The sequence below is a fragment of the Pelodiscus sinensis genome, chromosome 3 (assembly GCF_049634645.1).
Source record: "Pelodiscus sinensis isolate JC-2024 chromosome 3, ASM4963464v1, whole genome shotgun sequence".
Taxonomy (NCBI): Eukaryota; Metazoa; Chordata; order Testudines; family Trionychidae; genus Pelodiscus; species Pelodiscus sinensis.
Genome location: NC_134713.1, coordinates 126,671,209 through 126,688,748, shown reverse-complemented (window position 1 = coordinate 126,688,748; position 17,540 = coordinate 126,671,209). Strand labels below are relative to the sequence as shown.

Here is a 17,540-nt window from a genome sequence, read left to right as displayed (position 1 = left end):
AGCCATCAACTCAAGTTCAACATGGCTAAGACAGAGCTCCTCATCTCTCCATCTTCTTTCTCCATCACTGTAGACAACACAAACATCCTGCTTGGCACTTAGTCCCGTAACCTTAGACCTTTCTCTAAGTCCTCGCATCCAGGCTAGGTCTCAATCTTGCCAATTCTTTCTGCACAACTAGGGATGTTAAAATTAGATTAATCAACTAATTGAATAGTTGATGGCGCTTCTGCTTTGAAATGCTGCATGGAGCTCAGAGCCAGCCGGACTCAATGCAACACTTCTTCTTTGAAAAGTACAAGAACCCCAGCAGGGACTCTTGTACATTTCAAAGGTGGAATGCCACTGCTGTGCTCCTGCTCCCTCCCACGGAACTGGGGGGAACTGACTTCTAAGCTGGCTTCCCCTAGCACCCTCTTCTCTTCCCCCACCCTTGCTGCTACTTTCTGATAGAGGCAGCAAGGAAGGGGAGAACATCTAGTCTATTAATGTGTGGACTATCCAATAAGCTTTTGCTTATCAGATAGTCAACTAGTCGATTAGTCGCTATGCACATCTAAGTTATGGCCTTATCTATTTCTCCACACAGCCAAAACTCTGGTCCAGACTCTCATTTCACATTTTGCTTACTGCAAGATCTGTGACTCTGGTGTCACCACCTGCAATCTTATCTTGCTCATATCCATTCAGAAAGCAGTTGAAAGTTCATTTTCCTACCCATATAACCCCTCTTTTGCACCCCTTTCTCCTACTGAATGAAACCTATGTTACTAGTTTTCATTTTCAAGGCTTTTCACAGCCTGTTTCCCCCCATGCTATCAATATGTCGAGTCTCACCTCTGTTCAGTAAGGATGTTAAAATGCGATGATCTGGCTAATCATATAGTTGATACAATGGTATCAATTAGTTGATAAGCACCTCTACAAAGGAGCAATGAGGGGCATCTCCAGGAGCAGACTCAAGCCAGGACAGAGCAGCTGCTGGGCTCTTACTACATTTAAAATGCAGAGGCGCAGCGATCTGCGTGATCCAGAGAGGGGAGCAACTAGTTTCAAAACTAATTTATCTGACAACCTCATTACATTAACTGCAGTGACTGACAAAAATTTAAAGCTAAAGATGGAAGTACAAGCCAAATTAACCCTTGCTCATTTATGCTTCCCCAATACCTCCTCTGGTTTGTACTACTGCAGGAGTAGACAATAACTTTTGATGGAGGGGCCATTCCACAAATTTGAAAAGTGGTTGAGGGCTGCACTCTCCCATGATATCAATGGAGGAAGTGCGGGGTCTGGGATGGAGGTTGGTGCTAGGGATATAAGCGATTAATCAACTATCCGATAAGCAAAAGTGGATAGTCAACACACTAGTCAACTAGTCGCTCCCCCCAACCCTTTCTGCCTCTATCACAAAGCAGCAGCAAGGGGCGGGAAAAGGAGGGGCTGCTGGAGGGAGCTGACTTAAAAGCCGGTTCCCCGCAGCTCCAGCTCTGTGGAAGGGGGCAGGGCCACAGCAGCAGCCAACTTTGAAATGTACAAAAGCCCCAGTTGGGACTCTTGTACATTTCAAATTTGGAAGGCAGCATGGAGCCCAGGGCCAGCAGGGAGTTCCTTGTACATTTCAAAGGCAGAACATGGACGTTCTTATCAACTAATTGAATAGCTAATGGAAATCCCATCAACTATTCGATTAATTAATCAAAATTTAACATCCCAGGCAATCTCACATGTCCCATTGCAGTGATGTTGTATAGAAGATGATCCTCAAATGAACCAAACAAGTTGATGTATATTCTGTTCCTTTGGAAACAGCATAAATGGCATTATACTATGAGTTCAATGGATAATATACTAAATGCAATAAGGAAATGCTTCCAAGGGGCTTAGGGAAAGCCAACCCTACCAATACATAAAATACACAGCTGTGTAGGGTATTATGAAGACTGGGGCACAAAACTGCCTCAAATTTCATGGTACCCTAGGCAGCAGTGTGCTGCATACAGGGCAGCACATGCTCCAGAAGCCCGTCCCATTGCCAGGCTGCCCCCCCCAATAGGCTGAGCCCAGGGACAACCCCCCTGCCATGCCCCTTCTCTACTTTAACCCTTCCTCCAGTCCCACCTTTCCCCAATGCGGCCCAGGGGATTAGTGGAGGGCTTAGCACCAGCAGCAGGAGTTGGGCCTGGGCCTGTGCCTGTACTCACCTGTGGTGGCAGGAAGCAGAGTGAGCTGGCCCAGCCTGCTCCGCTCTCAGATGTCACAGGTGAATGCAGGTGGGAGAAGGGTGCAGAGCAACTCCTGTTGCCTCCCTGCCCAGCTCCTGCCCCTGCAGCCCTGAAGTGCCCCAGAAGTGCTAGGGATGGCCTTGTCCTTTGGGTACACATATCGTTAACCTGCTAGACAAAGGCCAGCATAAGCCCAATGGCTGAAAGATTGGTGGTGTCTGGGATCTGACACCAATCTACCCACAAGAAAGGCCCCCTCTCACTGGAGGCAGGGGGTAAGGTAAAACAAGGTAACTCTCAGTCCTGCCACCTCACTCATCTTTGCAGAATATCTAATTTATCTGCAAAAGTACATTTTCAGAAAGTTAGAAAGGTAGTTAAAGCATAGTGCTAATTGTATATTTAAAGCATAGTGCTAATTGTATATTTAAACAGACATCATGTATTCCCCTGCCCTCTCTTTTAGTATCTTGTGTTTTAACATTTAGAAAGTAGCATAGATTTATTAAAGGTTTTCTTAAGGACAGGAGGATATGAGGAAGAATTGCTTTCTGATCTAAGAGTAGGGAATGTAATATTATCAATTCAGATTGATATTACAGTTTTTAACATAACTACATCTGCGTAACAGGCACATCATCCAAAAATAGATCAGTACACAGAATACTTTAAAGCTGTCAATCAGGTTGATTGACCGTGATAATCATGCACTCTAGTATTCTCCAGAAAGGTCTTCCCAAGTTACAGAAACAATGGCTCTGAGGAAAAGAAGTGAAAGCCTCACCTCGAATGTAAATACTCTGCATTAATGAATTAAGAATATAGACCAATGATTGTTTGAGAAACACTAATCAAAGCACAGTTCTGAATAGAGGTATTAAAAACAAATTTAAATAATGCACAGATTTTTAATTATTTTCAATATGCTAGGAGAAACTGCACAGCTTTGGCGCTCTATCATACCCTTTCAAAGATTTCCTTTCCTAGAATCACAATATTTGATAGTAGAAAAACAACACCTGCATCATCTTCAGGTGTTTTTACATAATCATTTTTGTCTTTTTGTAATATGTACGGTTTTGTGTCAGTTGCTTCTTCAGGCTGGACTCCTTGCCAGGTGCCTGCCCTCTCACACACAAGACACGTACACTCCACATACTTGTATCATCTCTCTCTCCTGAGGCAGAGTGTAGTTAATTGTCTCTTGGAAACAGGAGCTCTTTACTCCTTTATTCTTCAACTGAATACAAAGCATTTGGGCCACTGCCATTATTAATTACATCGTTTAAGAAGAATGGCAATCCTAGGATTCTGAACTGGAATTCTCTAGCTTATAGAATTACACATTACCAAACTCCTTTTTCTTTGGCCTCTGTCCGAAGACAGGATACTGGGCTAGATGGACCTTTGGTCTGATGGACCTTTCACCATTCTTATGTTCCTTTAAGAATATCATCTGCCTTAAGACTAATTTATAATTAGTTACTATTATCAGGCATAGGGCAAAAAAGTATCCATTCCTCAAGAGCTGTATGCTTTTCCCCTTTTCCTTTCCTTTCCTTTCCTTGTCAAACAGGATAAACTTAGTTTTCTCATCTCATTTGCTGATAATAAAACCTCTTAGGCTTCCATGCCAAATAAGTCCTGAATTTTAGAAAATATAGGCTGAAAGCTGTGGTTTACTTTAGCAAATAGGATTAATCCATTCTTTCTATTTCTGCATCTTTGCTAAGGGTGAGCAATAGCTATTTTGAAATCCTTCTGGGGAACATTAGCTTGTTTTTCATTTGAGTCATTAAACAAAATAATTGATAAACTCCTTTATGGCTTCAAGCTGAGCCTAAAGTGTTTGTCCCTCATTAAGAATTCAGAGCACCAGGTTTCCAGTAGCAAGTTCTTTAGAGAGTCTTGTAATGCTACTGAATTTTTGATTCAACTATAGGAATCACTTTTCACCTAGATGTTTCTCATTCAAGTCTAACAGCTCTTTTGTGACCTGGGAGTAAACCAGATCCAGTTAGTTTCTTTCTTTCTTTTTTTTTTTTTTTTTTTTTTTTGAGAAAAAGAAATCTCACAGTGCTGCTTCTACAGGACATCCTAGAACAATGCTTCTTAGTCTTTTCTATCTCATAACCCCATTCTAACAGAAGACAGTGGTAAGACTCCCTTCCTGCCTAGTTATAAAGAAAGATGGATGATCATATTCCTCATGCCAGGCCTCAGTGAAGCCTACAAGTTGAGAACACATATCTGGGAGGTACTTGGAGAATGGCTACATATGCTTGTGGAGGAAGAACAAAGTCTCTCAAATATCACATTTCTCCTGTTACAAGAGTAAGAGTAAGGCAGATACAGACAGTTTTCACTAATTTTTTTAAGGAAACTCTGGTTGTGCATTGGGACAGGGATTATAATTTTTTCCTATAAATTTGAACTGTATGTATCAATCACAAGTGAAAAGCTCATCATCTGCAGATGCCAAGAAGATAAAGTTACCAAAATCAACTAGCATGAACAGATGGCTGTTCAGATTTGTAATGGGGATAAAAGTCTGCTTACTTTGTACAAACAGCATAAAGATTCGACCACAAAACACAGGAGGTATTTAAGTTATCTTATACAAGACAGCGCTTCCTATTTTTGTCATTTGGTTGCAGCAGTCATTTCCAATGGTAAAATATAAAAACCTAACATTTAAAAAAATTACAGAATACAAAAAATAAAATGTGAACAGGAAAAACTGCCCCTTTTATGGCAAATAATCATGGCAATACATTTAATTATTTAGTTGGATTTAAAAAGATTGTTACTCTTTTTTAACAGTAACAAATGTTGTAGGGACATAAGCAAGTAGTTGAGTACTCAACTACTCGCTTTCACCTCCCCTTGCTACCTTTGTATGAGAGGCAGCGGGGGAGGGGAGGGGAAGTAAAGGAAACGGGGGGGGGGGGGGGGGGGCGACACAGGAGCCAGTGCTGGGTGGGAGTCGGATTAAAAGCCACTTCCCCCAACACTGGCTCTGCAATGCCACCTGCCCTCCCCCACACCTCTGACAGAAGCAAGGGTGGAGTTAGGGGAGGATGCTACGAAGCAACCTCTGCCTGCGGGCAGAGACTGCTCCGGTAGCCACTCCTGCCTGAAGCCAGATCGGGCCGTTGCGAAGAAGGGCTACTGGATCCAGTGCAAGCCGGGACCAAGCAGTCCCAGCTCATGCCGGTATAGGATTGTTGCGCCTCTGCATTTTAAATGTAGTAAGAGCCGCTGGGCTCCTACAACATTTAAAATGCAGAGGAACAGCGATCCCAGAGCTAGTGCGAGCCAGGACTGCTCAGTGCCAGCTCACGCCAGTTCTCGGAGCTACCCCCGCTGCGGCTCTGCAGAGTGGCTTCCCTTATCGCCTAACGGTGTAGCCAATACAAATTGTATCAACTGCACAACTAGCGGAATAACTGCTCTTTAATATCCTTAAAATGTTGGTTCAAACATTTAATACTGACAATACATTAACTGACCTCTAGAAATAACAGAACTTTAGGAGACAACAGGGTGAGAAGGATCACAGAAGCTGTTCTCTAAAGATCTTCAAAGACTATTCAGTACAGTAGCGATAGGGAGAGCCTGACTTTCCATAAAAGAAGGGTAAATTTGTGGTAGCAATCCATTGTTTCCTATATTAGTCACTTCCACTACACTAATCATAGATCTTCTATATAAAACATTATGATGTCACAAAGTCAGCATAATTTTACTTTTAAACATTTCTACCAGAATTTTTGTTAAGGTATATTTTTAAATCTTAATTTAATAGACCCATAAATCAGGAAACACAAGATTTAACATTTACATAAAATATTAAGTTGTATTTAATGCATTATGTTATGTACTTAAGAGTATAATTTTTACCCCTGTAAGCCAAATTACTCCCAACGTACAATTCAGGCAACAAACATTGCTATGAGAACCTTGTCTACTGCAATTCTTAACTTGGGAGTGCTATTTATAACCTTAATATTATATCAATGTAGATATTAAATACAAAAGTTTACATTTATGCAAATTTTCCTGATTTGATCCATACTAGGGATGTTAGATATCATGTAACTGCATAAAATATTACCAGTTGCAAAACTAACTGATAGTCCCTAGGGGCAGCAGCTAGTGTACTCTAGCCCCACTCCCAAGAAGTCCTCCGCTATCCCATGGTACTGCCTCTCTATCACAGAGGCTTCTCCGTGGGATATGGAGCAGCCTCTGTCCATGGGGAGCTTGGAAACCCCCCCCCCCGTGGACACAGGCTACTTCACAGCAGCCTCTCCTGCCCTCCCCGCACTGCTGTAATGCACAGTGGGGGGCAAAGGGGGTGTCCTTGGGAACCAGCTTGAAAGCTGGCTCCCCACACGTTATTGCCTCCAGCCTGCCCCCCTCACCTTCCACATTGCTGCCTCTCTAACAGAGGCAGTGGGGAGGAGGGAAAAGGAGTGGAGGCAGATCCAGTGCTTGGGGGGAGCCTGCTTAAAACCAGCTCCTCACAGGCACTAGCTCCTGTTCCCCCTTGCTGCCTGATACTCCCCGCCTTGCTCCCACTGCGATTGCATGAAGTCGAGGCAATTAACCAATAAGTTTAGGCTTATCAGTTAATCGTTTACACAACTATATGCTAACATCCCTAATCCATACTAGAGAAGCTATACCAGGATTAGGGATGTAAAATCCAGGTTAATCAGTTAACCAATTAAATGTTAGGTTGCCCTAACATTTAACTGGTTAACTGACTAAGTGGGATTTTACTGCTCCCAGTCCCCATCATGGAATGGCCCCTGCCAGACAGGGACTGCAGGAGCCTGCCTGGAGCAGCCCTTGCCTGCAACGCACACAGAGGGCTGCAGACAGGGGCAGCTCTGGACACCCAGAGCAGCAGTGTCCACGGTAGGCCCCGCAGGCCTTGGAGCAACCCCCTACCCACAGCAGGTGGGGAGCTGCTCCAGCCACCACCGATTAATCAGAACCGGTAAGCAACACCCGTTAAGAGTGATACTTACCAATTAACCAGTTATCCTTGTCAGGATTGTATTTCCAAATCCTGCAAGTTTTTCCTGTTTTTCTAATCACACAAAATTCTAACACAATTTTAAATACAAAAATGTCATTCTTAACAGCATCAGGCAAAAACAGTAACATCAAACAAAAAACTAAAGGAAGAATGAAAGTATACTGGTTTTACACAGAATGGAAGCCAAAGATGATATGCTTAATCTCACCAGGTTTTGTTACAATAAAAATCTTGGTTCATTAATGCAGCAAAAAAACTTGGTCCATTATACATCTTCCTCTTCAAACCATGAAAAATGGTAGTAAGTAATACTTTGTACCCCCCTTTACAAGTGCATTTGTGAACAATTTTATACCTTACTCAAGACAGTAAACAAAGACCAAAGAACTGCGTAAGGAGGGTCAGCAGACACGGTGATTTTTCTCTTATATAGTTTTACTCAACACCGAGCAGCCAAAGTCTTAGAAATCAAACCCTGTAGCTGCAATAGATCTTTCAAGCAAACACCTCAATATTAGTTGCTATGGGTTAGATCCTGCAACTTGTCCACACAGGTGCAAGATGCCTAGGAGTGGAGCCAGCATAAGAATCTAGCTTTTAGGATTTAATGCAACTTTAATGGCCCTTGGAACAGGCCCTAAATACTGAGGGACAGAACTCTTGAGTATTTTGCTAATATTCAGCATTTCTATTGCTCCTACATATGGTCTGTGTTTCACTTCTTCCCCCTTTGTGGTCTTGGCCAAATATGTAATCTTCTTAAAAAGATACTTACCTGCATTTAAAATACTGTATTCCTTCATGGCTGCCATTATGTTTTCCTCTTTGTGGATTGTCCCATTCTACTCCAAGCCAAAGTCCTTAAACAATAATAATACATTGATTAAAAAATATTTTTTAAATGGAGTTCAGACATTTTCAACCCAGTATGTGTGATGTGGACATAACAGTTTCTCCATAGAAAAAGGTCATAACCAGTTTCCAGTATAAGGCCTACATGCAAGTCCATCTATAATTTTGACCTTCAACAATTAATGTGGCTTGAAAGTTGTCTCACTTGCTTTGAAGGCAATCATAGAATCACAGGGTTGGAAGAGACCTCATTGAGACCAACCCCATGACCAAAGCAGGACAAACCCTAATTAAATCTTCTCAGCCAGGGCTAGAGTTTCTAACACATCCCTAAGTAACCCATTCCAGTACTTCACCACCCTCCTAGTGAAATAGATTTTCCTAATATCCAACCTAGTCTTCCCCCACTGCAACTTGAGACCACTGAAAAATTTGTCTGCAGATTTGCTCCTTCTAGTTCTCGAAATGTATACTTATTAATATTTTTAACAAAAGCTAGATTCTGGATGAGATTATTAATGTGGAACTGTTAAGGAATGCCTCAAAAAGGCTCAAGTTTCTGGAGAGAGAAAAATCAGCAACAGGGAAAGGGATCCAGGATTATGCAGGGTCTGACAGAAAGGTAGGAGAGGGACTGTTGTCTCTCCCTGAAACCAGGACCACAAATGGGGGTTTGTGCCAGCACAGAAAGAATCATCAAATTTTACAAGGGCTACGCAAATTATACATATATTCCCTCTTCTGGGCTAATGACTTACAAAGTCATTTTCCTAGGGGTTGTTTAACCCAGGATGTCTGAATCAGAAAGCTTCCTCAAAATTTAAGAAATGTCAATAAGAATTTGGTTTAAGAAATTACATACCCCAACTGTGTATAAAGCTCCAGTACACAGAAAGGGTTCTGGAGACACCACCCAGCCTTACTGTTTGTGTAAGATATAATAACTTCAAGAAAACGAATGTTCAGTCTATGAGTTTGCTGCAAGGTATTCACCCTAGGCCATCTCTTGTTCTCTTTCTTCAGCATTCCTTTGCTACCCCTATCCAGTGAGTATATTCTAAGAGAGTAACGGGTCCTTCCATAGTAGGGATGCTAGATAGCATCACTCCATATTATCATCCATCCTGGAATAGTGTGACACTGTATTTATGATAAAAAGGTCAGTAAATACAAAGGGATTACTATCCTAAGAATAAGACATCGCTATAATAAGGGTGAGGCTTCTGGTCACTAGACTACACCTCTACCCTTTCTAAACTACTTTTATGACTTCCCCACATCACCATTTTACTTCAGGTATTATGAAACCATTGGAAATTGTAGTACTAACGGGACTGTATTGAAGTTAACTGTATTTTACAAGGCTACCAAAACCTTAAAACCAGATAGCATATGGCACTATGATCTGCAGCTACTGGCTTCTCATTAAAAGTTAACCATTACAGATACAAAACATTAACTTTACCTGTTGTGGGAGGAACGCTACCAGCATACCGCACAGTTGCGTATTCGGTATCACAGAGAATTCTTCGACCAAGCACATCAGAAGGCACGCTACTAGTCATTGTGAGAAAGCAGGAGTCCAAGTCACTTAATTAAGGACCTGGGAAATGGAAAACAACATTGTTGACTATGCACAGGTGCTTTTAAATTTAAAAACTGTGATTGTGTTTGTCATTATCCATAATTTTATCTTAGAGATAAGAAAATAAAGTTCTTCATCTGTCAGCCAGGCAAATGCTGACTCTTCTCTCCATCTCACTCTGATTTTTCTATTATTGTTACTGGAATAGCTATGGAAGTGCCACTTATTACTCAGCAAGCTTTTTAGGAACAGGGCACAATACAAACACATCTTTTTCTAAAGATCATTATGCAGATTTTCACTCCTGAGTTTCATGCCTCCAGCAATGTGGAAAACTACCTGTAGTTTTTAAGACTGACCCTCTAATCCAGTAGTTTTTAACCTGAGGGCTCACAAACCATGTCTAAGGGCTCCATGAAAAAGTGTTGCCAAAAACACAGAAGTGTGGTTTTCAACCTGTGGGGCACAGAAGATTTCCAACGAGGTCTGCACTCCCATTTGAAATGTGGTAGGGGTCTGCAAATAAAAGGCCACCACCCTAATCCACCAGCAGACCATCTCAAAGACTCTGCTTTGTTGGGCATGCTCCCACAACTGCATATTTGAGACAGAGTCTCACATTACATAAGCTCAAAGGAGAATCATAAAGGGTATTATTCTTTCTCCAAAGACACAGTCACTACAGATTTTCCAGTAAACAATACAATGTCTAGCACTGCACTATCCCTTAAGAAAAGAACTAACGCCAGGCAGCAAGGGTTGCCAGGTGTCCGGTATTTGAGCTTTCTGTCCGGAAAACAAATCGAGAAAATACCGGGCATATAAATGTCCAGTATTTTCTAAATAAGTAAGTTTTATTATGATCTTGAGTATCAGTACGTAGTTGCATACTGCCTGGCTGGTAGACACGCTCATGCTGCATGAGCATGTCTACCAGCCAGGCAGTACGCAACTACGCAGTGGGGACGGGACGGAATCCCGGACTTGCCCGTGCGCCCCGCCGGGACCGTGCGCGGGATGGGCAGCACTCCGGGATCAGCATGCACCCGGGCCAGCCCCACTCTCTGCCAGCTGGTTCCCCGCCCCCAACCCCTCTCCCCTCGACCCCCTCCCGTCCAGCCCCGCTCCCCCCCCCCCCCGGGTCTGAGATCGAGTGTGTCCGGTATTTTTGTTGAAACCATCTGGCAGCCCTACAACGCCGCCCCCACTGTACCAGGGCGGAGACACTCAACTGACCAGAGCGCTCTGACACTGAAAGCCCCTCGAGTAAAGCTGGGGGCGGCCAGTGATGCTAGGCCTGGGGGAGACAAGCCAGCAGCCCCCCGGGAGCCGCATCCCAGGGATGGGGATGGAGGGGGAGGGCGGTGCGGTCTCAGCCTCCCGGCCCGGAGCGCTGCGAGGCGCGGAGACGGCGGTTCGGGACCTAGCGCTGCCCAGGCCGCGCCGCGGAATGGCCACGCGCACCCACCCCACAGCCTGTGCGCGGCCCCTACCTGCCTCCTGCAGCGGCGCGCCCAGCTCCGGCGATCCGCCCCGCCGCCTTCCCATTGGCTCACAGCGCCCAAGTGCCGCCCACCAGTAGTCGCCCCCTCGGAAACACTAGAACGCTCCCTCCCCGGCCTCATCATCCGCGCCGCAGTGGCGCCTGGGTAACGTGGTTCTTCAGTCGCTTCTCATCGGCAAACACGAGCTCCCCGGACCACAAATCCCATGATGCATCCTTCCTGGTTGGGCGAACAATTCCATGCGTCCGCGGCCTGGGTGCAGCTGTGACTCAGTAGGCGCTAGCTGACGCGCAGGCGCCCTACAGTGGTCTTATGTTAAGACTGGAATACTCATGTAAAAAGGAACAATGCACCATTGCTGCTACTTTTTTAAAACAAGTCTAGCCTCTGAAACCCCTGGCAATCACTTGTAACTAGAATAGTGATAGAAATGTAGCCGTGTTAGTCTGGGGTAGCTGAAGCAAAATGCAGGACAATGTAGCACTTTAAAGACTATCAAGATGGTTTATTAATTCTTCCACTATTTGATCTGAGGAAGTGGGTCTGGCCCACGAAAGCTCATCATCTAATAAACCATCTTGTTAGTCTTTAAAGTGCTACATTGTCCTGCATTTTGCTTCACTTGTAACTAGAGTTTGTTAAAGTACTTCTAAAGTTTTAAACCAACAATAAATAGCCTTTTCTGCACGTGTAAAGATATTCTCTTTTTTATTTCAGTTTAATCAGCTACTTCCATTCAGAAAAGTAAGTGGGAATTGAGAAAGTTTCAGCTTCCAAAAATATGAATACAAGCTAGGTTTGTGATAAGATTGACTAGTTCTAAAATTGTGAAGAACATAATCAATTCATGAGCAGATGTTTTACATTTAAATCGCAATAGGCAAAAAATATGTTTTCATATACTTTTTGATAAAACTTCTTATATATCCTTTGATATATCTAATCAAAACATTTCCAAGTGCTGGTTTTCTGCATTTTTTATTTAATTTGGATTTCTAACCAAACATAGCTTGACACAAATTAAAATTAATAATTTAATAAAGAAATGCATCATTCACCATTTTCTAATGTAACAAAAAAGTAAACATTTAAAATGTGAATAAATGTAAATTAAACTACATAATTGCTTACCTGTGTATACATATCGCATGTGTTCTCCTGGTTGGCAAATAGGAACACCAATATTAGTGCAGAGGCTATGTTTAGTGGCAAATCAACAGGTGTTCATGGCTACCAGCCAATGAAAATTAAACTACCTTTAGGAAAACAAAATGTATAAACATGAAAAGATTAAATTCAATTATTTGAATTACTAAAATCAGTGATTGAAATCAACCAACCTTAGCATTGGCACTTTTGTTTAGTAATTCCTCCCAATGTCTCATAAGGATACAGTATCTCCTATATGTGCTCATGGATGAGATATTCAGCTGGGAATGAGAACCCCTGCATCAGAGGCTCAGGCATAAATTCACTATGTGACTTTGAGCAAGTTACAGGTGACATATTTCAGATTGTAGATGCTCCCAATGGAGATACCTTGTGTGTAATTTTCAGAGAATTCATTGCTCCCACTAACTTCAGCTGTCATTTAAAATTTAAGGCAACTTTCCAATGAACAGAACACACTATATCACGTCCCCTTTTTAATTTTTGAGAAACCCTCACGCTCCCCCTCGCCCCTCCAATAGCAGCAAAACTTGTTGAGCAAAAGAAAAAAAAAAAAAAAAAAAGAACTGACCGGGGCCAAAAACCAAAAATAGCAGCACAACTTGTGGGGCAGGGGACTGGGTTGCCTTGCACCCCCCCTGGAATTTCTTCACGTCCCCCGGTTTGGGAACCTATGCTCTATGTTATATCATGTCTAGTCAAACATAAAAATAAAGATTTATCTCTATATATTTATTTATTTATCTGAACCTTTTCAAATTCAGAAATTTACAGTATATTCCTGATTATCTTCTTATCACAGGGGACACAGATTTTGTCTGGATAAGCAAGAGGGCAGGAACACCACCACAGGGAGCCCTCTGCCATTCCATTGTCATGAATTCACTCACTTATTTCTATGACAGCTGAGCTGCAGAGTGCTCCCTGCGCTGCTGTTTCTGATCTTACCCTTTTGATTATTTACAGGTCTACGGGAGTGGGGAGACTTGGGCAGGGCAGGGCAGAGCAGAAACTCCACCCTTCCCTGTACTTTGCATTGGGTAGCATCAGCCCTGCAGAAACATAGGGAACATATCTCTGTAATTCTACTGTCACAGCTCTATTCAATCATTCCAATGAAATCAGGCTGCAGAGGCTCGCCTCCTTTGCAGCAGGAGCCATTCAGCAGCAGGATGACTTTCCATAAATCAATATTACAGCTTCATTTACAATACTATGTGCAGTACTACTCCACTTCAGCTGAAAAAAGTTATTGCAGGATTAGAGGGGATTCAGAGAACAACCACGGAGCACAATAAACTCTCATATGGGAGACTGAAAAAAATTGGGATTGTTTACATTAGAAAGGGAAACACGTAAGAGGGGACATGATAAAAGCATATACAATAATGAATGGTATAGAATAGTGTAGACTGGGAACTTTCGTCTCCTTGTCTCATAACACAAGAACTAAGGGGACATTCAACTGAATCAAAAGGTGAAAGTAACTAATAAAAGGAAATACAGTAAAACGCCATTAGTCTGGCATCCAATGCTCTGGCACTCCTGATGGTCCGGCACCATCACGAACCCGGAAGTGTTCGGGGCAGCCGGACAATTGGAGCTGCTCTGCCGCAGGCATCCCGATTCAGATGCTGCTGAAACTGACCAGCAGCGGCTGAATCGGGGACACCTAGGGTAGAGCCGGACTATCGGAAGGGGGGCTATGAGGGGTCTTGGGTGGCATCCCCCCACCCCACCCCAGACCCCTCATAGTCTCCCCTTCTGATAGTCCGGCATATCTGATAATCCGGCACCCCCTGGGTCCTAAAGGGGCCGGATTATCGGCAGTTTACTATAAAAATTTCTAATTAAATTGTGGCACTTGTCACTTCCACATCCTCTGATGTCCTTTTCCATCCCCTTATTTCTTCATTGCCTTCTCTCTCCTTTTGTCTTCCATTTAACAAGAGTGTAGCTTAGTCAACCAAGGCTGTGTATTTTGCAACAGTGTTGTGAGCTTGTGACTAGAAAGGTGCAGCTAACTGCAACACCTTAAAGAGCCCAATGCTAGTACAACTTTGCCAGGCTTCTCAGAGCACCCCGTAAAACTAATTTTGAATGCACCCAATGCACTAATAAACTCTGTACAAAAAAGGCCTGGTGAAGTATCATTTGAAAAATAATAATTCACTGGTCAATATCATGGTGAAATAGGTGTTGCAACACTATATGTAAAGTTATGAAGATAAAATTAAATCATGATGAAGTGTTTACACCAGACAAGTCTGGGGAAGGGGTAAAGTTGTTCTTTAAAGACGAAGTACAAGCTAATACCTCTAGGCAGGTATCATCTAAGGTGTCGCGAGAATCACAGGTCTGATGATGCATACCCAAGTGGGGAAGGACAGAACCAGGTGGACCGTTTTATCACATAAAAAATATTTATTTATAACAGTGATGAATTTATAGTATTTATTCTGAGATTTTAATGGACCGTGTTAATAACGAGTTTACAGTATTTATTTATATTTATTCTATGATTTCTAGTTAAACGTGTCAGAGATATAAGGATGGGAATGGCAAGGGGAATAGTCTCTATTCTAAAAATATCCAGGTACACTACAGGCAGTCCCCGACTTACGCGGATCCGACTTATGTCGGATCCGCACTTACGAACGGAGCTTTCTTGCCCCGGAAGTCGGGGCGAGAAAGCCCCGTTCGTAAGCTGCTCCGGTGCCCCTGGTCTGCTGGAGACCGTCTCCAGCAGACCAGGGGCACCGGGCGGGTTCCCGCGCTTCTGAGGCTTTGCCAGAGCAAAGCCTCAGAAGCGCGGGAACCGCTGCTGCTGCCCCTTGAGACCCGGTGCCTGTGGTCTGCTGGGGACGGTCCCCAGCAGACCACAGGCGCCCGGACTGAAGCCGCAGCCGCGGGGGGGTCCCGCGCCTCTGAGGCTTTGCCAGAGCAAAGCCTCAGAGGCGCGGGGAACCGCCGCTGCTGCCGCTCCAGTCTGGGTGCCTGTGGTCTGCTGGGGACGGTCCCCAGCAGACCACAGGCACCCTGACTGAAGCCGCAGCCGCGGGGGGGTCCCGCGCCTCTGAGGCTTTGCCAGAGCAAAGCCTCAGAGGCGCGGCACCCCGCTGCCGCTGCGGCTCTGCTCCCCGTGTCCCTGGTCTGCTGGGGGGGGGCACAGCTAGTGTGCTTCCCCCCCCCCCAGCAGACCAGGCTTTTGTTTTGGACTCTGGGGCAGAGCAGCTGGGGCGCTGCCGATTGGTCCTGCAGCGCCCGTGGGCACTACTGGACCAACCCGGCAGCACCCCAGCTGCTCTGCCCCAGGTCCTGATTCAGCTGCTGCTGGTCAGTTTCAGCAGCGGCTGAATCAGGACGTCTGGGGCAGAGCAGATGGGGTGCTGCTGGGTTGGTCCAGTAGCACCCCAGCTGCTCTGCCCCAGGCGTCCCCAAGTCAGCTTCTGCTGAAACTGACCAGCGCTGACTACAGGAAGCCCGAGGCAGAGTTGCTCTGCCCCGGGCTTCCTGGAATCAGCTGCTGATCAGTTTCAGCAGCAGCTGACTTGGGGACGCCTGGGGTTCTTAAGTTGATTCTGTATGTAAGTCAGAACTGGCGGTCAGTTTCAGCAGTGTCTGAATCTGGACGCCAGTTCCGACTTACATACAGATTCAACTTAAGAACAAACCTACAGTCCCTATCTTGTACGTAACCCGGGGACTGCCTGTAATTAAATAACAGTGATAACTACAAACGCTATGTACTACCCAAAACAACTATAACACTAAGCTTATACAACAAGAAAAATCAAATCATACATACCAACTTACACAGCACACGGAACATTTCCAAGATATCGGTTCGGTTGCGAAGGCCTTGGGTATTCCCGAGAGTCTGGGGAGGTGGATGGTCGGTTGATCAGGCCAGCAGCACTTTGGAGTATACGGGAAGGCACACACACGGTGGTACATGTGTTGCGAAGACCTTCTTGAGTGAACTGTGCGATGGGTATTTATCCCCAAATCTGCACATCGCTTTCCCGCACTTGCATATTACCATATATGGCCCAATGGTCACCAAGTGGGGGGTCTGTGTCCCAGGGGTTGGGCCGAAACTGAGCAGGTTTCATGTGACCAGGTAAGCCCCGCAGTTCTCACGCCAAGGTGACGGGTGGGAGAGTCTGAGGCTATTTTCCCCTTTTCACACCTTCCCTTTTTCTAAAGGCAATGGTGTGCAGGAAGGGTGCGGCCGGTTTCTCCCGAGGAGTACTACAGCCCACTATAGTAAGAGCAGCCTGGCCAAGCTTTTTACCGGGGGCGGGGAGGGCAGTTTTTTTTCCTAACATAAGGCTACGTCTAGACTGCAGAGCTTTTCCAGGATACCAAATATATCCTGGAAAAGCAATGCCGCATCCAAATAATGTGTCCACTTTTTCGGAACAATTTCCAAAAAAGCAGATGCATTCTTTCGCCATCCCTGTAATCCTCATTCTACAAGGAAGAAGGGATGTGCCGAAAGAGGAGGTTTTTCAAAAATTTGGCGCCATGTAGACGCCACATTTTGGAAAAGTCTCTTTCGAAAGAAAATTGGAAAAAGATACGCAAATTGCAGTTTCCAATTTGCGTATCTTTTTCCAACTTTTCTTTGTAGTGTAGACCTTACATAAGTTGACTGTTAATCACTGGTGAAGTGGCCATTCTTTGGCAATGTAGAGGGATAGGAACAGATCAATCTGCATTTTAACACAACATGGAACATCTTTCACCACTAGACTACATGGGCTCGTCTACATTGGCCCCTTTTCCGGAAGGGGCATGTTAATTTCAGCTATCGTAGTAGGGAAATCCGCGGGGGATTTAAATATCCCCCGCGGCATTTAAATAAAAATGTCCGCCGCTTTTTTCCGGCTTTTAGAAAAGCCAGAAAAGAGCGTCTACACTGGCCCCGATCCTCCGGAAAAAGCGCCCTTTTCCGGAGGCTCTTATTCCTACTTCAAAGTAGGAATAAGAGCCTCCGGAAAAGGGCGATTTGTCCGGAGGATCGGGGCCAGTGTAGACGCTCTTTTCCGGCTTTTCTAAAAGCCGGAAAAAAGCGGTGGACATTTTTATTTAAATGCCGCGGGGGATATTTAAATCCCCCGCGGATTTCCCTACTACGATAGCTGAAA

General features: G+C 44.4%; 1 protein-coding gene across 2 annotated transcripts in view; it reads right to left on the bottom strand.

Moving 5' to 3' along the window:
* Positions 1–11,345, bottom strand: part of TBCE (tubulin folding cofactor E) — a 50,826-nt gene extending 39,481 nt beyond the window's left edge. The window contains exons 1-3 of one of the 2 annotated variants that reach the window (XM_075924789.1): positions 11,206–11,345; positions 9,593–9,730; positions 8,051–8,135 (exon numbers count right to left, since the gene is read on the bottom strand). In XM_075924789.1, the coding sequence (XP_075780904.1) occupies positions 8,051–8,135; positions 9,593–9,692 (185 nt within the window). In that variant the 5' untranslated portion in view covers positions 9,693–9,730; positions 11,206–11,345. The other variant, XM_075924790.1, reaches the window with a different exon arrangement.
* Between the last annotated feature and the right edge of the window lie 6,195 nt (positions 11,346–17,540).